At 33.4% G+C, this 22,738-nt stretch overlaps 1 protein-coding gene across 1 annotated transcript in view; it reads left to right on the top strand.

Moving 5' to 3' along the window:
* mRpL23 (mitochondrial ribosomal protein L23) overlaps positions 1-22,738 on the top strand; it is a 40,128-nt gene that overhangs the window by 9,777 nt on the left and 7,613 nt on the right. Inside the window, exons 3-5 of the mRNA XM_090406356.1 lie at positions 11,588-11,670; positions 17,247-17,317; positions 19,503-19,676. Of these exons, the coding sequence (XP_090262482.1) occupies positions 11,588-11,670; positions 17,247-17,317; positions 19,503-19,661 (313 nt within the window). The 3' untranslated portion in view covers positions 19,662-19,676. The remainder of the gene's footprint in view (positions 1-11,587; positions 11,671-17,246; positions 17,318-19,502; positions 19,677-22,738) is intronic.

Below are 22,738 nucleotides of genomic sequence, written 5' to 3' on the forward strand. Positions count from 1 at the left end.
AGTTGATCACTCTGATGTCTGTTGTTTGCAGTTTTACCAGTTACCTGAACATCAAACCCATGCGTGACAGTGGGAAAGGCCAAAAATAAATTATCTGTTCTATGCATTTTATCTGTTCTCTGAAATTGCCCTTCTGTTTAATAGACTTATTTTGATTTGCTATCCTATGTGAGAATTATATTGAGCTCAATGCATATGAGTGTGGAAATGTGGTTAACACTAAAAGTTTTTTATGTTTGAAAATAAATAATTTATAGAGTAGCCACTAGCCTGTTTATCATGTATGACTAGCAAATATCCAGTTGTGAACAAGAGTTGAATGCTATGCAAATTATTCTGTATTTATAAGATTATTCAAGCATCCACATGAGGAATGAGGCAAACACTGTATTTATTGCACCCTTCCAAGTTAGTTAAAAAATTTCAAAAAATTGATGAGTATTGTTTTCAATTGATGAATCTTATTTTTTTTTTTTTTTTTTCCCCTAAAAGAATACAGGTATACACAAACTAAAGAACACAATGTAGCCTTTAAAATGTATTTATAAGTTGAATTTGTTTATTTATTTTTATAAGCTATATTGCTAAATTTGTTAATCAGTGTCTGAAATAAATTACTGATATACATATAAAAAGATAGTAAAAATTATGGATAATTTGAAAATAATTATTGTTATTTTTTTTAAAAAAAAAAGGTTTATTGTAAAAGTACATAATTTGAAAAATGGTAAATTTATTCTAAAAAGAGTGCAGCTACATATATATATATATATATATATATATATATATATATTTTTGTTAAAGATACCAAGTTATTTTAAATATAAACCTGGTTTTATTCATATTTATATATACTGACTTACATCCGAGAACTGGAAAAAACAGTTAAATTTATTCAAAATGCAACATGTTTCATCGGATTGTCTGACTTCTTCAGGCATGGGAATATAGAAAGCAAATAAAAAACTATAAGAAACATTGTATCACTATAAAAACGACTATTATAAAATTCAGTTAGCTTTGAACTGTAGCTACAGTCCATGCTGAAGTTCTATTGTTGAGTATCTGCGTGCATCTGACTTCACGATTGTGCCAATATCAGATAGCAGAGCTGAAAGAGTCCAGTAGATTATAAATAAGGTTATTATTTATATGATGAAGGTTCATGGCAATTTCCTTAGATTCAACTATGCGGCGTTCTACCTCGTCATGGCATATATGAAAGTTTGAAGTTGTTTGTCTAGTTTATCTCATGCTGATGGACTTCATCATTTGTGTTACTGAAAACAGTACATGGCTTGACAGGGCACTTGCTCTAGTTCTTTTGTAGCCAATCTCTCTCTGGTGTTCTTCCAGACATAGGAGGATGGATTTTTCAGTTTGGCCATAATATTGTTTCCCGCAGTCACACGTGATTTTGTACACTCCTGGAATTGTAGATGGTTGTGAGCTTGTTTGTATTTGCTTAAAATCAATCTTAGTTTAGGAAGAGTAGAGAAGCAGGTTTTTATGCTGAACTTTCGTAAAATTCTTCTTAGTTTCGTGGAGAGCGAACTGATGTATGGTAAGGAGATATAACCTTTGAGGTTATATCTCCTTACCATACATCTTGTTGTCTTGTGTTGTCTTGTGTTTCTGAGTTGTTTTGATGGCAGCAGTATAGATGCTTATTATTATTTTTCAACGAGTAGCCATTACTTGTGAAGGTTCTTTGTAGATGTTGTAGTTCATTTTTTAGTTCTTCATCATCTGACAGTACAGATCTGGCATGGTGTGCTAGAGTTGAGATGATACCCACTTTCTGTGCAGGATAGTGATGTGAGGATGCATGTACGTATCCATCTGTTGTGTAGATTTTTATAGAATCAGATGTCTTAGTAAGTCTTACGTCCAGGAAGGGAAGAGATCCATTTTCTTCAACCTCTATTGTTAATTTGATGTCTTGGTTGTTTTTTGAAGTTGTTTAAATGATTTAAAAAAGACTGAAGGTTATCGTTTCCATGTTCCCAAATAAGAAATATATCATCTATAAATCTCAGCCAAATTTTTGGTTTAAAGAGCAGCTGAGGAGATTGCCTTTTGTTTGAAATCTTCAAAAAAGATGTTAGCTATATAGGAGATGGGGGGCTGCCCATTGCCAATCCCTTTTTGTTCGTAGACTTTTTTCTCATATTGAAAGTAGCCAGAGTGAACGCAATGTGATAGCAAGGAAAACTTGTTTTGAAATCTTCTTCTTTAAAATATCGAGAACCTCTTGAGTTGGAACGTTTGTAAAGAGAGCCACCATGTCAAAGCTCGCCATGATATCTGAAGGCTGGAGTTTTAAATTTTTGATTTTCAAGACGAAATCTGTTGAGTTTTTTATATATGAAGAAGAATTTCCTGTAAAACCTTTTAAGGATGAAGCCAGAAACTTAGATAAGCTGTAGGTAGGCGAGTCAATATTATCCATGATAGGTCTCAGTGGGCAGTTTTCTTTGTGTATCTATATAACCTTGGGATGAGTGGATGTAAAGAGCGAGCGGCAAGGCGTATGTTTTCTGGAAGTTCCGTGGCTTTTTGTAAGAGGTTGTTTGTTTTGTTATGTATCTCTCTCAATTTCCAAGTATGTATCTGACTGTAATAATGCCAAGATTTTGTCATGTAATCTGTTTTATTTAGCACTACAGTTGCTTTGCCCTTGTCAGCTTGTATGATAATGATGTCTTTGTTATTCTTAAGACTTTTTATGGCTAGCCTTTCGCCAAGGGAGATGTTGTCAGATGGAGGTCTTCCATTGTTAATCGCAAGTATTGCTTCCATGCGAAGTAAACTTGCATCTGTGGCAGGAAGCAGTGACGCAGCTTTCTCCATCTTAGTTAAGAATATTTCCTTGGGAATAGTTTTAGGCGCAAGGACAAAATTGAGACCTTTTTTCGACAATTTGTTCTTTGTCATGATTTAGAACATATGACAGTTGGTTTATCACTAATTTTTTAGTTCTTCCATGAAGATTATTAGCGGCTGGTTGTTCTTGTATTGTCTTTAGCGAATTAAACTTTCTGATAAGCTTGTTTGTTTAAGTTTTGAGATCTTAATGCTCGACGTGTACTTATTTCTTGAACATGATTCCTTGACATGCAGTCTAACGAAGTCGCTAAATGGATTTCTAAAGATGATTTTTGAGAAAAGAGAAGAGCTAAATTATGTTTGGTATCATTAATCCTCTCTCCTAAAAGTTCTGGTTTTGCTTTTTGGTAGATTCTGTGTGCTTTTTCACTGGTAATGGCTTCTCTAAATTGTAGGAATTTAGGAATAATAGAAGAGAACTTACAACGTTTCAGGAAGATAAGATAACACCAATACTCTTAAGTGTCTTCTCATAAGCTTTCTTATGTTGGAAATTATACCTGTCAGAAGGTATACGATAACGATCTGTAATATTAACTCGGAATTGGGATATGTTCATATTTATATATACTGACTTAGATCCGAGAACTGGAAAAAAACGATTAAATTTATTCAAAGTGCAACATGTTTCATCGGATTATCAGACTTCTTCAGCCATGAGAACATAGAAAGCAAATAAAAAATACTGTAAGAAATATTGTTTCACTATAAAAACAACTATTATAAAATTCAGGCTTTGCACCTAAAACTATTCCCAAGGAAATGTTCTTAACTAAGATGGAGAAAGCTGTATCACTACTTTCTGCTGCGGACACCAGTTTACGTCACATGAAAGCAATACTTGCGATTAACAATACAAGACCTCCATCTGACAACATCTCCCTTGGCGAAAGACTAGCCATAAAAAGTCTTAAGAATAACAAAGACATCGTTATCATACAAGCTGACAAAGGCAACAACTGTAGTGCTAAATAAAACAGATTACCATGACAAAATCTTGGCATTATTACAGTCAGATACATACTTGGAAATTGAGAGAGATCCAACAAGGGAGATACATAACAAAACAAACAACCTCTTACAAAAAGCCACGGAACTTCCATGAAACATACGCCTTGCTGCTCGCTCTTTATATCCAGTCATCTCAAGGTTATATGGTCTCCCAAAGATACACAAAGAAAACTGCCCGCTGAGACCTGTCGTGGATAGTAATGACTCGCCTAACTACAGCTTATCTAAGTTTCTGACTTTATCCTTAAAAGGTTTTACAGGAAATTCTTCTTCATATATAAAAAACTCAACAGATTTCGTCTTGAAAATCAAAAATTTAAAACTCCAGCCTTCAGATATCATGGCGAGCTTTGACATGGTGGCTCTCTTTACAAACGTTCCAACTCAAGAGGTTCTCGATATTTTAAAGAAGAAGATTTCAAAACAAGTTTTCCTTGCTATCACATTGCGTTCACTCTGGCTACTTTCAATATGAGAAAAAAGTCTACAAACAAAAAGGGATTGGCAATGGGCAGCCCCCTGTCTCCTATATTAGCTAACATCTTTTTTGAAGATTTCGAACAAAAGGCAATCTCCTCAGCTATTCTTAAACCAAAAATTTGGCTGAGATTTGTAGGTGACATATTTCTTATTTGGGAACACGGCACCGATAACCTTTAGTCTTTTTTAAATCATTTAAACAACTTCAAAAAAACAACCAAGACATCAAATTAACAATGGAGGTTGAAGAAAATGGATCTCTTCCCTTCCTGGACGTAAGACTTACTAAGACATCTGATTCTATAAAAATCTACACACACAGATGGATACATACATGCGTCCTCACATCACTATCCCACAGAAAGTGGGTATCATCTCAACTCTAGCACATCGTGCCAGATCTGTACTGTCAGGTGATGAAGACTAAAAAATAACTACAACATCTACAAAGAACCTTCACAAGTAATGGCTGCTCGTTGAAAACTATTAATAAGCATTTATACCATTGCAATCAAAACAACTCAGAAATTCTCCACGAAACTAAGAAGAATTTTACGAAAGTTCAGCATAAAAACCTGCTTCTCTACTCTTCCTAAACTAAGATTGATTTTAAGCAAATACAAACAAGCTCACAACCCTCTACAATTCCCAGTAGTGTACAAAATCACATGTAAACTGCAGGAAATAATACTATGGCCAAACTGAAAAATCCATCCTCCTGCATCTGGAAGAACACCAGAGAGACATTGCCTACAAAAGAACTAGAGCAAGGGCCCTGTCAAGCCATGTACTGTTTTCAGTAAAATCTCATTAAATATTTCGGTAAACACAAATGATGAAGGCTGTCAACATGAGATAAACTGGACAACAACTTCAAACCTTCATATATGCCATGACGAGGTAGAACCCTGCATAGTCAAATCTAAGGAAATTGTTATGGACCCTCATCATATAAATAATAACCTTAGTTATAATCTACCAGACTCTTTCAGCTCTGTTATCCGATATTGGCACACTCGTGAAGTCCGATGCATGCAGATGCCCAACAATAGAACTTCAACATGGACTGTAGCTACAGTTCAAAGCTAAATGAATTTTATAATAGTTGTTTTTATAGTGATACAATGTTTCTTATAGCATTTTTTATTTGCTTTCTATGTTCCCACGCCTGAAGAAGTCGGACAATCCAATGATACATGTTGCGTTTTGAATAAATTTAATTGTTTTTTCCATTTCTCGTATGTAAGTCAGTATATATAAATATGAACATATCCCAATTCCAAGTTAATAATACAGATCGTTATATATATATATATACATATATTGTAAATATATAAATTACAACACCGTTTGTCAACCTTTCTAAGCCCAAGGTCCAGTAAAATGCCTAAAACAGTTCTGCAGACCACTAAGTTACTGAGGCGTAGCTGGGGGGAGATCTGCCTCTGGCAGCACCTTTTTTGGCGTTTATGAAATCATGCCATACTGTCTATAAAACAGCAACTGATTGATGAAATAGACTTCGACAATGTCATCGACGATTTTGCAAACAGAAAAGCAAGAAAAATAACATTTTAGAATGTTGGAATTAAAGTTTTACTTCAAAAATAAACATAGTGTTTTTAATTTATTTCCCTATACATTGTTTTGACTTTTTGGAATTTTTTTTAAAAAACGTATGTAGGAATTACCAACATTTCAGAAAAACTGTGCCATTTATAATAAATCTAAAAGCATGTTTTGAATACATATGGCAACATAATTAATTAAATTGGAAGTAAACGATTAAAAGTGTATGATCATTGAACAAAGTTTTAATTTTTATTAAACAAATAAATAAGATGATATAACTATGTTACTACTTACGTTTAATGAGATGGTTGAGCTTCTCGGCCCTTGCAGAGTTGCTGGATATCTGTCTCAATATTGGTCAACTTCATTCGAAGATCGACACACACACACACACACACACTAAGACAATTTCTGTATTTTGTTTTTATTTGAAGGAGCGATGAAAATCCTTTCTCACAAAGATAGGTTGGAGAAAACTGCATGACGATTTTTAATGCTTCTCGATAATTCCAGAAATTCACTTCTCACTGAAGACGAGATCCAAAATCGAGCAAAACCAAGATCACGGAATTGCATTTTAAGCCCACCGTCACTTGAAAGCTCAATTAACTATTCCTTTTTTTGATAACGAAAGGTCATTTTAGTGACTGCAAGCCTGAAATGGATCATGAACCTACAGAAATTTCTTATAAAAGTTATTTGGAAAATATGTTTCAAAATTCCGTTTCAGATTTTTGAGGTGGTCACAAACCCTTTCCACAAACTCAGAATGAACAAAAATATCATTTTCCACTAAAAAGGATTCCAATGTTGGAAAAGGTGCAAATTGTTTGTCTTTTACATAATTAATCCATAAAACCAGTTTTTTCTCAAATGCCTTTATTTTGTCGTAGGCATCAAGAATAGTTAAAAAATTTCACTGAAGGGAGAGATTTAGTTCATTTAATTTCGAAAAAATGTCTGAAAGATAGGATAGTGTTGATGACCATGCTTTGTCAACAAGGAATGATGCAAAATCAGAATTACGTTCATTTACAAATAATAAAACTTCGTACCTTAATTGAAATAACCTTTAAAGATACCAAGCTATTTTAAATATAAATAAACCTGGTTTTAATCCATTACCCAAGTAAGCAAACAGACAAGTAAGTCAAGTTTGCGCTACAAGTAGGGGTAACCCCATACATAGTGCAACTCGTGGTAAAGGTGGAATAAGCTCTGATCACTGTTCTTAATATTTACCCTTAATGCAAAGCACATCTCTTGGAGGAGATGTATGATGCTATGTATTAAAGGCAAGGGGGCCACTACCCAGACCGGTTTCGACCTTTATTGAGGTCTCATCAGTGGGAGCCAGGCTACAAATACCAAGATTTTAGTAATACAGAGCTTATAAGAATTTTACCAGAACAAGTTACCATAAGGTGTTTTAACCTTATTAAATAAAAATCTCAGGAGGAGATATAAATGTAGAAAGTATTTTACCTTGGGTATAATATATGTTAAAGATCTTTAACGTATATTATACCCAAGGTAAAAAACTTTCTGATATGACCTTGTTAGTACTTTGCCCCTGGAAAGCTAGCGAATTTCAGAATGAAGCAAAAGTTGTGTATATTCACATTTAATCGCAGAGTACTGAAAATAACCTGTTATTTAACGGTCGAGCTTTAATAAAATTAAATAGCTTGACAGCGTAGTATAGCACAGTTTTAAATTCTGGTGGCATTCCCTTGGAGGCTAACGCTTCTCTATATATGAAACAGTGCACCCAATTCATATCCGGTGCTGCCACTTTGATCTTAGAAACAACCCCACTATGCCTGCCTGTAAGAGTGCGAGCTCCATCCGAACAGAAGCCTATACATTTTTCCCATTGGATCCCTTTGTGTATTATGTAATTATTGAGAGTGAAATATTTCTTCTCCAATCGATACAAAATTAATAACGGAAAAAACTCATGTACAAAGATTATTTAATAGTATAATTTTCACCTGTGTGTTACAGGCATCTTCAGTACATTAAGCTCAAATTAAGCAATAACTGACAATTCCAAAAAGCGCCACCTAAGTAGCTGGTGTAAGATAACTAAAAAGGTCAATAACTTTCCTAAAAATAAAAAAAATAAAATAAAATAAAAATTTTAAAAAATAAATAAATAAATTTTAAAAAAAAATCGATACAATAAAAAGTTAGGAAAGATTAGCTGATTTGTAAAGTACTATCTCCCATAAAGGGGATAGACGTAAGCCGTCAGATCTGTTTAAGTTAGGAGAATGAAGTAGTTTCATATGTTTCTTTATAAAGGCGTTCCATGAGAAACTGACTTTTGTGAAGAGACTTAATTCTCTTATAGATAATGTATCTACATGGAATGAAGATCAAAAGAAAAAACTTAAAACCTTCTTCGGTTGTCCACCTAGATTGTATGGTCTTCCAGAAGTTCATAAACCAGGCATTACGTTAAGACCAGTCATAGATTGTATAGGTTGCCCCACTTACAAAATCTCAAAATTTTTATCAAATTTACTCTCCTCTTCAACTAGACGAACTCATACTTATATAAAAAATACTTTGAATTTCAAAAATAAAATTTCAGATCTTTATTTGGATGTTTCTGATATCATGATCAGTTTAGATGTTGTTTCTTTATTTACAAATGTGCCTCTTTCGGAAAGCATTGAATTACTACAACAGGAATTTCCTTCAGACATTGTAAACGTATTTGATTTTGTAATAAATTCTGGTTATTTTTCCTTTAAAAATAAGTTGTATCAACAAATTGAAGGAACAGCAATGGATAATCCTCTTTCTCCTGCTATCCCCAATTTCTTTATGGAACATTTTGAACAACATATCTTTGACAACATTTCTCCCAGACCTACTCATTGGTTCAGATATGTCGATGACATTTTTGCTGTATGGAATGGCTCTTCGGATGAACTTCAACAATTTCTCACTAAGTTAAACACATTTCATCCTAGGATCAAGTTTACCCTAGAAGTAGAATCAAATAAGCAGTTAGCTTTTTTAGATCTTCTAATTCTTCGCTAACCAGATGGTAACCTACATTTCTCAGTTTATAGAAAGAAGACTCATACAGGCCATTATATCCATGCGGAATCTCATCACCATCCTAGTCAAAAGGCAAGAACTATTAAAACACTGGTTCATCGGGCCCACTCCTTTTGTTCTTCAGATGATCTTTTACAGAAAGACCTACAATATATAACTTCTTCCTTTCTATCTAATGGTTATAAGAATTGCTTCATTAAAAGAACTTTGAGTAGTTTTAATATGTCTTCCTCTTCAAACACAGAAGAAATAATGCGCATTACTATCCCTTATGTGCAAGGCATCAGCGAACGTATAGCAAAAGTTTTAAAACCACTGAATATTTTTGTTGCCTTTTGACCGTTTAGAAAAATCTCCACCTTTCTCACTTCTCCTAAGGACAAGCTAAGGACCTGGATGATTAAGATGTGAAAATCTTAATCATCCAGGTGTCTACCAGATTCCGTGCTCTTGTGGATTATCTTATTTCGGACAAACGGGAAGATCTGCCTCTATTCGGCTAGAAGAACACCAATCTTATATTGAATACTTTAAACCTGAAAAGTCTGGACTTGCAGAACATGCCATCTTCACTAGACACAGAGTTCATTGGAGAAAGACGAGAGTTCTTCACAGAAGTCAGTTTCTCATGGAACGCCTTTATAAAGAAACATGTGAAACTCAACTTCATTCTCCTAACTTAAACAGATCCGACGGCTTATGTCTATCCCCTTTATGGGAGATAGTACTTTACAAATCAGCTAATCTTTCCTAACTTTTTATTGTATTGATTTTTTTTTAATTAATTTATTTTATTTATTTATTATTTTTTTTATTTTTATTTTATTTTATTTTTTTATTTTTAGGAAAGTTATTGACCTTTTTAGTTATCTTACACCAGCTACTTTGGTGGCGCTTTTTGGACTTGTCAGTTATTGTTTAATTTGAGCTTAATGTACTGAAGATGCCTGTGACACACAGGCGAAAATCATACTATTAAATAATCTTTGTACGTGAGTTTTTTCCGTTATTAATTTTGTATCGATATGTCTACTCACGGTATACCTCTTTTAAAACTTATTTCTTCTCCAGTTGTTCGGGATGACAAAGTTCTACAAAACAGAAAATCATCATGAATGTTGTTATCATGTGCATATCTTACATAGCATATTAACTGCGCATCATTTGTAACATCAGTAGTCTCGTCTATTTGTAACGCATAATAAGAGCTCTTCTTAACTTTTTCGATTAACTGAGATTCTATGTCACCTGCCATATCATTAATTCTGTGACTGGTGTCATTTGAAGAGGAATCAAATCAACATCTTTTAGTAACTTGTTGCCAAACATAGTTTTTACCACATCTTTTATAGCTGGAAGTAGTAAATTTTTCCCGATAGAATGAGGTTTCCCTGTTTTCACTATGCACAAACTTAAGAGATAGGATCCTTCCAGTGCTTTGCTATTAATGGAAACCATGGCTGAAATTATCTTTCCCATGATTTAATGTCCATAAGCATCGCTGAAAAAATTCATTTGGCTTATTTTTCACATCACAAGTTTCTAAATGTCATCGGAGTTTTGCAGGTTTCATGCACTCATTCGGCAACACTTCATAACACAAAACACATTGAGGTTTCTGTTCACTTTCATCTCCTGAATTCCAAATTCCAAACATGTATTTTTGCATTTCTTTGAACTGCTTGTTTCTTCTACTTTAATAGTATCAGATTTACTCGCCGTTACAACACATGTTTTACAATTAAGGTTAGCATTACCTGCTTCATTTGCTCTTCTTTTCAAAGTCCTAGTTCTAAGCCACTTTTCAATTATAAAAAAACGTTTTCGAAAAATTCATGACATTCAATCCTGGGGGACAAAAAATCAGTTTCCAGTTGAAAAAAAAATCCCTTACCTCTGTATGAGAACAGCTAACTCATCTTTAGTCGAAGAGACCAGATAAAGGTTCCTCACGTCACCGACGGGAATCGAACCCAGGTCTTTCCAACCAAAGGGCTTTGTCAATACTGATTGAGCTATGGAGGCTCTGCATTGTAGGTATAATCACAATTTTTTTTGTTTGTCTTTTAAAATTTGTTGCAACTTTAGAACAATGAACATTATAAATATGATCAGTTCAAGTAAGTGATTTAGCATTTTCAGATGGCTTGATTATGTTTATTTTACTGTTGAAATCATTCAATATTTTTTGCTACTTTTTAGCACTTTCATAATCAGTAAATTTATTTTTAAATATTTAAATGTGCATAACAATAACATGGATTCAGTGGAACAAGTGAAAAATGCTCGGTATGGCATGACATTGGGAATTACTGAACTAGACATTTTCTGTTATGAGTCGTAAAATATCAGTGAACTTTGCATTGTTAAATGTTTATAAGCATGTTCTTTGTTCATTAAATGAATTAGGAGCCATAGTTTATTAATCCATGCAATGTTTGTAAATACAAATTGTTTGTTTCTGAAAGTTCACCTCTACTGACTAATACTACTCAAAGTATAAGTTAAGTACTGATCAAAAGGCTTCTTAAGAATAATATCAATCCCTTTCTATTTGCAGAATGACAAAGTTTGATGTCAAAAACTACTTAGAAAAAATCTATAATGTTCCTGTAGCTGAAGTCAGAACAAAAGTAATTTCAGGTATCATTTTGTATTCTCTAATTCCACTAATAATTTAAATAGTTCTTAAGATTTCATATTTTCAAGGAGCAATGCTGTAAGTTTGGTTTCTATTCTTAAGAAAGGTGATATAACAGCTATTTTGAAGAACCTGAATGCCAAGATTGACACTGGTTCCAGTTATTGGGCAAAAATAAATGGACTGTTTTACATTAATAATGTGAAGTGGTGAGAAACTCCTCCAGTTATGCAACTAAATGAACTGAAAATAACTAACACCTATATTGAGCATTAAAATATTTATAAGTACACTTGGGTCTTACCTGACTAAATATCACAATATTTAGCTTTCTTGCATTTGTCTCTGTATTCTCTAAGAGCACAAGCTGACTTTTTTGCCAGGAAGTTTTAATAAGCTTTCTTCTTTTCCTTTACTGCCTCTTTAACTTCCTGTGTTCACCATGGGGGTTTTGATTTTTCTCTCCTTGCAGACAACCTCATCGCATGCCTCCCTTGGCTGAATCAATCAATGTTTTCTTCGGATTTGCCACTGACTCTCCAAGGTTTGGTTCCTGTTCTCAAACTCTTTCATTTTTTCTTGAATAATGTTTGTGAATAATGACTGCCTGCCATTCAAGAAGATTAGCCTCATATTTAGTGTTGAATAATATGGCTACACTTTCTTTTCCTTGATTGTCATTGCCTGAATATAACATTTTGTGTTTATTGCTCAGAAAGGTTTCACCAGTTTTTGACTTTTTTTTTGTTTCACTATTATGTCGATCTGGTACTTATCCAATTCCTCAGCTAGCTCCATTTTTTTGCCATTCATGCTTCTTATGATAGTACTGATCTTAAACTCTGGTGATGTTGAGTTGGGGTATGTTTTAGGATTTGTTCTAATAACTGACTATTTGCTGTTCACCCTGGTTCCCTGGCGAAAACAACAAGGGGCCTTGTTTAACCGGGCGATGCCCCAGCCAGTGTGAAATTTTGTCATGTTGTGCCATCATATTTTATATTTTGGTTTAAGGCAATAAAAATATAATTTGGTTGGCTAAACTGCAAATTGCCAGCCCATCGTCATTCGTACATTATCCAGGTAGATATCTAACATGGTGCACCACGAGAAGGTGAGGATTGGACATTAGGTCGGAAGCCCTGGTCAGTTCTCCACATTCCTTTAAAGGCGACGTGGAGGTCTACTCTCAGTTATACAGCTTTTACCCTTAACCATAAAACATAGAATCAAACTAAAGATGTATATAAAGTGATAAACAATGATACAGTGATAAAACAAAAATAGACTCACTTAACCCAGTTTCAGTATTGCAAAAAGGTGAAACTACAACAAGTAACAGTGAAACAATAAAAAATATATGGACTAATCACTATTAGGAGACATTTGCAACTGAAGAAAGTGTAGATCAAGATGTCTTCCACCTAGAAGAAACTTCTGACACAAAAGACATCCTCAATGAAAAAATACATATAGCAATCATAGAAATGAAAACTGATAAAGCACCAGGCATAGAGATATTCAAAAAGAACTTCTGGAAAAAGGAAAGAAAAGCACAATAAATTACTTAAGGGAACTGTTCAATAAAAATACTAAAGAAGGAAATATACCAACTGAATGGAGAACAGGTCATATCATACCCATCCACAAAAAAATAGATGCCAGACTAATTACAGGCCCATTAAACTTCTAAGTCTCTTATATAAAATATTTATCAGTACTATTCAAAAACAAAGTTAGAAATTCCTATGAAGAACAGATGGAAGAAGAGCAAATGTGATTCAGAAGTAAGAGAAGCACCATAGATGCAATTTTCATGTTAAACAGACTAGCAGATCTTGTGAGAGACAAAAACAAAAAACTCTACTGCTGTTTATAGATTTCGAACATGCCTTCAACTCAATAAGCAGAAGTAAACTCATTAATATTCTAGAAAATGGAAGTTTTGACAAATACCTATTAAGTTGTTTTAAGAATTATTATTCAGAAACACAAGCAGTAGTAAAATACAAAAATATAGAAACAGACCAAATAGCAATTAAAAATGGAATTATGCAAGGATGCCCATTGTCACCATATTTATGTTAACCTGTACCTAAAAGAAGTAGTAGATGAAGCACTGTGCAAAAGGCATAACCGTAAACTGAAGAAATATAACACACTTAATAAAGTATGCTGATGACATGGTTATCACTACAGACAGCCAAAAAAAGTTAGGAAATATTCTGACCAAACTGCATCAGACAAATAACAAATATGATATCAAAATCAGTTTTAGTAAAACAAAACTAATCATAATAGAAAGAAAAAGAGAAGCAATCCAAATGAAAATAGGAAACAATAATATAGAACAAGTAAAGTAATTCAATTACCTAGGCTCAATGATCTAGACTATTTTGAAACCATAAAATGTAGAATCAGTAATGGATGGATAACAATGGGCAGACTACAAGAAATATGGAACACTAAAAGATTTAGCAACTATTGAGAGTTAGTTGGTGGAGTAGATGTAGTTCTTTTTATCTTTTCATCATCTTCTATGCACTGTGTTTACAAAAGATTGGAATGATTTATACAGTTAAAAAAATTGCATGGTGAAAGGGACAGTAGTAAATTTGCAAAACCTTGACAGAGTTTAAACAACAAACTAATCATTTTGCACTAAGGAATGGCCATTGTTTTTGAAATATGAGTCACAAGGCCACACAAGACATTCACTAGACCTGTTATCAAAGAGATCAGATTTGAAGTTTGAGGTACATTTGACATAGATCAAAGCAGAAATGAGAAAATGCAGTTCCGAAAGTAACCTGAAGAGCTTCACTATGATGGCTCGGAAAGACCTATGATGAAAAATATAAATTAAAGTATAGACTTCAAATGATTGTTCATTTTTTACTTCACTGACTTTGATGGGGATCTGCCACACTGGAGGCATTACTTTTGGGAGGTTTTTTTTTTTTAAATACTGACTCCATACTGATAGGTGCGTGTGTGTGTGTTTATTTTTTTTTTTATCCTCTTGACTAAGAGGACACCATGGTGAGACTTCAGTTATTTCTCCATTATAACTTTCATTTGCTTCCACAATTACTGAATTGTTTAGTGCCTTCTGTACTATGACAAGTATTTTGCACACTGAAGATGCTGACTTGAAATCTTACAAAATATTAGTAGTATTAATATTATGTATATTAATACATAATCTTCTTTATTTCGTTCTTGTGGTGGTGGTACTGTGTGTGTGTGTGTGTGTGTGTGTGTGTGTGTGTGTGTGTGTGTGTGTGTGTGTGTGTGTGTGTGTGTGTGTGTGTACCATTAAAGTTATAATGGTAATTTTAATTCACATGGAGAGACCGCAAAATAATTTTTTTAAAAAAAAGTCTTTTCAGTTACTTTACTTTTTGATAAAATATTTTCAGACTAGTTCATGGCATACAGTGAAATCAAATAAGAACTGATCACCATTATTTTGAGCAGGTGAAAAATGAGTATTATATTGAAAAGAAAATATGTAAGAAAATTTCATAGTAGACCCTAAGAAGTTAGGGGAGGGTTATGTTGCAAGTTCCTGACAATAATATAATAAGGTGACCAAATTTGTGCACAGTGGTGCAGGTGAATCATAGCCTTATGAAGAGGGATAATAACTTCCCTATCTTTACTTGTTAGCATGTTTTTTAACATCCAAGTAATCTTTTGAGCCATTTTATCAACTTTTGCAAGATAACCTTTGAACTTCAACTCTCTGTTCACCATAGCTTCGTCAATTTTTGCAATCCAGAACCATCTGCGTGATACATACCATCTGTATGTAACCTTTTTCGACCTGAAATACATAACTTACATTTTGCAACATTAAATTGATAATCATTATCATTCACCCACCATACCAGTTTATTTAAATCATCCTGGGATATCTACATCACCTTTATAGTTATATTTTGGATGGCAAGAGCAATTACTTGCAAAATTATTAATAAACAATGAGAGAACTATTGTAGAAAACAACCAGAAAGAATGCAGTTATGGGTACATTTTAGTATTCAAGATAGGAAAAACTATTATGAACCTGAAATGTAGATAGGAAGCAGGAGTGGATATGTCTATTTATTTCTGTGTGTGTGTGTGTGTCAGTAGTAATACCAGAAATGCTTAAACATGGAAATATAAAACTTTTATGCTAGTTACTGCATAAAATTATGCAAGCATTCTGGAGAAGGGCCATATTGAGGCCAAATAAGAATTGGCAGAATTAGATATTTTTACTTTAAGACAAAGAGTTGAAAAATTGTGAGAATATACCAATGATCATTTTTGTAGATTTGGCAAAAGCATATGATAAGGTGGCAAGAGAAATACTGTTCAAAATGTTACATTTATATGGTGTAAATGGTACATCATGCACTGCAATATATATATATATATATAAATTGTAAGTCAGCAGTTTGAATTGAAGGACATGCAGGAAGATAGTGTAATGTAAAGTCAGGTGCAAAAACAAAATATATACACATTATCTCTGATGTTATTCATCATTTATGTGGATTGCATTATGTGGAAAGTATATAGTATAAAGGACTGATTTAAAAATTGAAGTTGTTAATCTTGGCTTTATAGTATATGCACATGATGTTAAAATTCTAAATAAATTCGTTTCAACTCTTCATGATTTTAACTACTGTAAATTGAATAACTACTGTAACAAATTTTGTATGAAAATCAGCAATAAAAATATTAAAACTATGAAAATAGACAGATGGAAAATATCAACTGGAGTACTATAGAACAAATAAAACATTTTGGCTTTTCTGGACAACTTTTAGTAAAGATGGCAAATTAGATTTGGAAATAAATAATGTAATAAGCAGCTAGTGTGATGTGGAACCACTTGAATAAATGTATATGGAATAACAGAGATTATTCACATCACTTAACTAACAATATATGAAATAGTATTAAAATCAGTTTTGATTTGTGGATCTGAAAGTTGACCTAGAAATGAAACAATCAGGAAGATCAGGAGATAAATACATGAGGTCAGTGGCAGAATAATATTAAAAATGAAATGTTAGTGAGGAACTTGGCATCATTAGCATTCAAGAATGTGTGAGCAGAACTAACCTAGGGTTGTATGATAACTGAAACAAAATGGGACAGGAAATTTTATTAAAAAGTTTGTTTTGCTAAAATAGACCTTTTTGCTAAATCATAGTTTCCTGTGTTAGAAAACTATAAGATCCAGTTTTTTTTTATACTGATTGCCCTTTACATCATTAAAATAATGCAGAGAATTCTTCCAGTTATACCACCTATCTGTGAGATCAACGACACAAGTAATTTTCATTTTCCAGTTTCCTTTCCCACTTTGAAATTTGGCCATATTCCTCTAATTGAAATTGCTTTTTATTGAAGAAGTTCAACTTTATGTTTAGTGTTGAATAAGTTGACTTTCTACTGTATAAATTATTAGATTATAAATTATCTTTATTAAATCTTGAATTAAAGGACTGAATTTTAAAATCAGTTAATCAAATTTTATTTGTGATATTCAAGTTGTTTTCACTTTACTGCATAGGAGAGATAAAGAGAACACATAAAGGTTACTTAATAAAAGATGATGATTTTCGAGTAGCATTCGTTACATTGGTAAGTACTATATTTTGTACTTATTCTTCTTATCATTAGTAATGCACTTTATGAATTACGGATAATGACATAGAATGTATTATTATCATCAGCCTTCACCAGGAGACTTATGTAGTAGATAAATTAGACAAATTCATATTTATATCTGGTATATGTAACTACTACCAAATGCATTCAAGTTCAGTTTTATGTTTATATGGAGAAAAACAGGAGGAAAATCAATCCCATAGTCTGTGACCAACAGAATCAGTTCTGGTGGGAGAGTGGAGAAACAGCAAGTGAACCATATAGTGAGTAATCACCACTGTGACTAAACTGATATGCATATCATGAAATTCATCAACTACTGTGTTTTCATTATACCTTCTTGTAGAGCTTCATTTAGTTAGGCATACTCATGCTATCTGTCTTATATATTGTCCTGAACCACCTTATTAATTTCAGTTAAATCTCCTGTTAGATAAATTCATCAGATTAACCAATTGATTCTTATAACTATTATGATACAATCTATCAACATATTTAATTAACCTTCTTTGAATATCCTTGATTTTCTTGACATCATTTAAGAACCTTGGCAAGTAAAGCTGAAAACCACAATCCAATATTGGCCTGGCATAGCTTCTTTTCTTCTAGAAGCTTTTTCAATAGCCTCCAGAATATCTTGCCACCTTCCTGATATTTATTTTCTATATTCTTACCAGTCTCCCCATGACTTTGTTTAGCTACTATTGCACATAGCTATTAGTATCTTAACAATTTTTTAAATTCAGTGGATAAAATATGTTTTTAAATTTTTGTAAGACTTAGTCAATATTAGAAGTATTCTTTCCCCTACTTCCTATTAGTCAGGCTGCAATGTTTACACTCACTACATTTCGACTTCTGCAACTGTGATCTTAAGTGCTTTTAAATTTCTGTATTCTTCATACAAGAAAAACTGCCTCTGACATCTTTACCAGTGGTAAATCCTTTTAACCCTGATTGATCTTCAACAAAATGCTGTTAATTATTGATTGAGTGGATGGTATACCTTATCTCATGTACTGTATGTTTATGGACTTCTGTGGGTGGAATCCAACAAAAACAAAAAAAAAATCAGTTCAGATTAATTTATTCCTTGTTTATTCCATCTTGTTGTATGAGCAAATGATTTGAGAATGAAAATTAAATTATGATTTCATCAATGAGAATAATTTTATTTCCCAGTTCTGTTCACTCTGCAAAATCACTTGTATCCAGTTTACAATGCCTGCTCAATACTTTTTAATATTATGACAGTTTTCTTATTACTTTACTTCTTTTCATCACAGTATTGTGTCTGCAATAACTAATTAAATTACTCCATACTGCTCTTAATTTAATTAGCATGATGCAACTCTGTAATTAAATGTACATGTAAAACATCACCTAATATCTCTTATTTAAATTTCAATACATAATATTTGAAGTCTTAAATTTATATGAAATAAGAGAGAAATTAGCCAAAATGCCAACAGTGTATTTTAAGTTAGGGAGCTGAGAGTTGGGTTAGAAATAAATCACTTGATGAAAGACTAGATGAAAATACTTGATGAAAGAATTGGAATGCTTACAAGTAATAGATTGATTTGGAGGAAAATTGTTGATATAGGTGATTAATAATAATGTAAACTTAATCATATAGTGCTTTTCATGGTAACCTGACCACCTCTTGGGGATCAGGAAATTGATGATGAACATTTGAAGTCATCTTTACCTTGTTCCAAGAAATTTCTGCAACTGGGTTAAACTTTGATAGAGGACTTCTGAAGTTTGGGTATAAATTCCATATTCAATATTCCTTGAAAAAAAAAGTTCTTAGGATGAACTGCATCTAGTTTAGATGCATCTACCTTTCCTCAACACAGGATGGGAAACAATGAATGTGGCAAAACTGTATTTAAAACTTAAGTTTTAAATACAGTTTTGCCACATTCATTTCATCCCTATCTGACTCATGCAGTAGCATATCCAGACATGAGATTCATTTTCACACATAGAAAAATAATATTAAAATGTATCACTTTTAGTTGAGATCCTCCCTCCCCTCTCCACTTTTTTTTTACTTCAATAGTATTTCAGAATATTTTAAAAATTACTGGTTTCATATTTCATCTTTTAATAACTTTATATGTATATCCTTTCTCCTTTTCTTTTTTAACAGCCCAAGAATTATAATTTTGAATTTCCAGACCTATTCCCTCAGAAACAGGATGAACAAGAAGAACAGATGAAAGTCTTGAAAGAACGAATGGAAGATTTCAAAAATAATCAAAAAAAGAATTGGGACCGGCAGGGTGTTCCGTCTTGGTTCAGCTTATAATCCACAATAATAATGGTAGTGTATTTTTCAGTTCAGATTATTGTATTATAAGATTTACTATATATTTACTTATATACAGAGTCATTTAAAGATCAAAGCCAGATAACACGAAAAAGACTCCCAGATATCACTTTAAGAAATGTGGAGAGCCTACCAGGTCTTCTGACAGTCTCCAGTCCTCCTCCTCCTCCTTTTGGTGATCCCATTAGCAGGTATCTGCATTGATAATGAATGAGGATTGGTTGACAATTTGAAATTGAACCAATCAAATTGTGTTCTTACTGACTTAAACCAAATCAAACTAATGGTATACAGTGTGATGGAATTTTATGCCATTTCAAATTTTGTGACAGATGTAGCATTATGATGTTAAACAAGGCTCCCTTTTTTTAGCAGGAATCCAGGGAGAACAGTGAAAAGTCAGCTACTGGAACTAGCTCAGCATCAGCAGAATTCAAGATAGGCATCATCGATGTAAGAAGTATCAATAGAAAATAAGTAGAACTGGCAGAACAATTTGAGAAATATCAAGCCAACATAATTGATGTTACTGAAATAAAGAAGACAAAAACAGGTGATAGTTTGCTAAATAACAAATACAAAATGTTATTCAGGCAATAATGATAATCGAAAGGAAGCAGTAGCTATAGCATTTAACACAAAATATGAGGATAATCTTCTTGAATGGCAGGCAATATTGAATAGAATAATGGGGAATTGAACTGATACAGTATGTGCCTATAGTCATCACAGAAGATTTTCTACTAAGAAAGAAATGGTAAATTTTTTTTGAGTTGTTCCAGAAGACAGTTGACTTAATGAAAAAGGAAAAATTGGTCCTTGTTGAAGATCTTAATAGCAGAGTAGGAAATGTTTTGGGAAAATGTGGAGAAATGAGCGGAGTTAATAGTAATGGTAAGTACTTACTGGATTTATGTTCAGGATATGGAATAGTCATTACTTACACCATATTCCAAAATAAAGATGCCCTCTGCCCATGTGAATTTGAATACAAGAAATAAGAATGGCCTCATTAACTATGTTATCATTAAAAATATTCATGCTGGTTAAGGATGCAAGGGTACACAGGAGATTAAAAATTGGAAGTGATCATCATTTAGCTCTGTGTAGGATAAATTGAATGTCATATTGAATAGAACAGAATAGAAGACAGTTTCAGAAAGAATCAAAATCAGGCAGCTTTCAGAGATGAAGTGTACACTCAAATATTATTCAAGAAAAAAAATGGAAGAGTTTGTAAACAAGAAATAAACCTTGGAAACTCAGGCATACTGAAAAACACATTGATTCAATGAGAGAGGCATATTGTGAAGCTGTGTAAGAATAGACAAATCAGAAATCTAAATCTGAAATAAAGAAGTTAAAGAGAAAGGAAAAGAAAAAAAACATATCAAAAGTACCTAAGAAGTAAGTCAGTGTGTGCTGTGAGAAAATACAGAGAAAAATGTAAGACAGTGAAGCAATGTGTAAATGTAGTAAAAGAAAAGTCATGGAAAGACTTAGACTTTGGTAAGAATATGGAAAGTAAATATCAAGAAGTTGACAAAATGTTCTGGAGGCTATTTAAAAAAAAAATAATAGGTAGATATCCTGTATATATCTGAAATAATAACTTTGAAATATTGCTGAGTGTAACAAGAAGTGATAGAAAGTAATAGAAAATATTCAAGAGGAATGCAATGAGGAGTGTATATCAGTATTTGAGGTAGAAAACTGGATAGATAATATTCAACCAGTAATGCTCGTATTCCGCACAGTCAGCCTAGTGGCTATGCGCTTTATAACCATATGCCTGGGGAAGGAATGTCCTAGGTTTGATTCCCATCGACGATGTGAGGAGCCTAAGGATCTTCCTCAGCCATAGCCAAGTTAGCCAGTCTTGGGAATGAACAGCAGGATTTTTCATCCCGCAAGCAGGCAAACCGGCCCTGTGAACACACACGGATACAGTCGTGAATATCATCCTTACGGGATGCAGCAGAGGAATGGCGAACCGGCTGCATTAATACGCCAGTAACCCCTTGTCAGGAGGGGACTCAACCCATCCTAGACAGATGTGAAGGATAGGATAGGATAATTCTTGTATATAGAGGTATAAAAATTTTACAGTTACTCTGCTTAAGAAAGCCTGGTCAGAGAATCTAATTTCAGGTGATTTTTTTAGAGGGGTGCTTAAGGGTCAAAGCTGTATAACTGAGAGGAGACCTCCACATAGCCTTTAAAGGAATGCGGAGAACCGACCAGGGCTTCTGACCTAATGTCCAATCCTCACCTTCTCGTGGTGCACCCTGTTGGGTATCTACTTTAATACTGAACGAACGAGGATGGGCTGGCAATTTGGGATTTAGCCGACCAAATTGTATTCTTATTGGTTAAACCAAAATAAAAAATGATGGTACAACATTACAAAATTTCATGCCGGCTGGGGCGTCGCCTGGTTAAACAAGGCCCGCGTTGTTTTCGCCAGGGAACCAGGGCGAACAGTGAAAAGTCAGCTACTGGAACAAATCTGAAAACAAACCCCAACTCAACATCACCAGAGTTAAAGATCGGTACTATCAATGTAAGAAGCCTGAATGGCAAAGAAATGGAGCTAGCTGAGGAATTAGATAAGTACCAGATCGACATAATAGGGGTGACTGAAACAAAAAAGACCAAAACTGGTGAGATCTTTCTGAGCAATAAATACAAAATGTTATATTCAGGCAATGACAATCAAGGAAAAGAAGGTGTAGCCATAGTATTCAACACAAAATACGAGGCTAATCTTCTTGAATGGCAGTCAGTCTCAAGTACAGTAATGTGGGCAAATATGAGAATGGAGAACTGGACTATGAGACTTATTTGTGCCTATGGTCCCACAGAAGGTTCTACTAAGGTAGAAGTGGAGGAATTTTTTGAGGCTTTAGAAAAAGCAACTGACACAATGAAAAAGGAAAAGTTGGTCCTTGTTGGGGATCTAAATAGCAGAGTAGGAAATGATTGTGAGACATACAAAAATATTTTGGGAAAATTTGGAGAAAAGAGCAAAGCTAATAATAATGGCATATATCTGT

Source organism: Typopeltis vanoorti, chromosome 16, assembly GCF_054136105.1.
Source record: "Typopeltis vanoorti isolate ZY-2024b chromosome 16, IOZ_Tvanoo_1.0, whole genome shotgun sequence".
NCBI classification, from domain to species: Eukaryota; Metazoa; Arthropoda; class Arachnida; order Uropygi; family Thelyphonidae; genus Typopeltis; species Typopeltis vanoorti.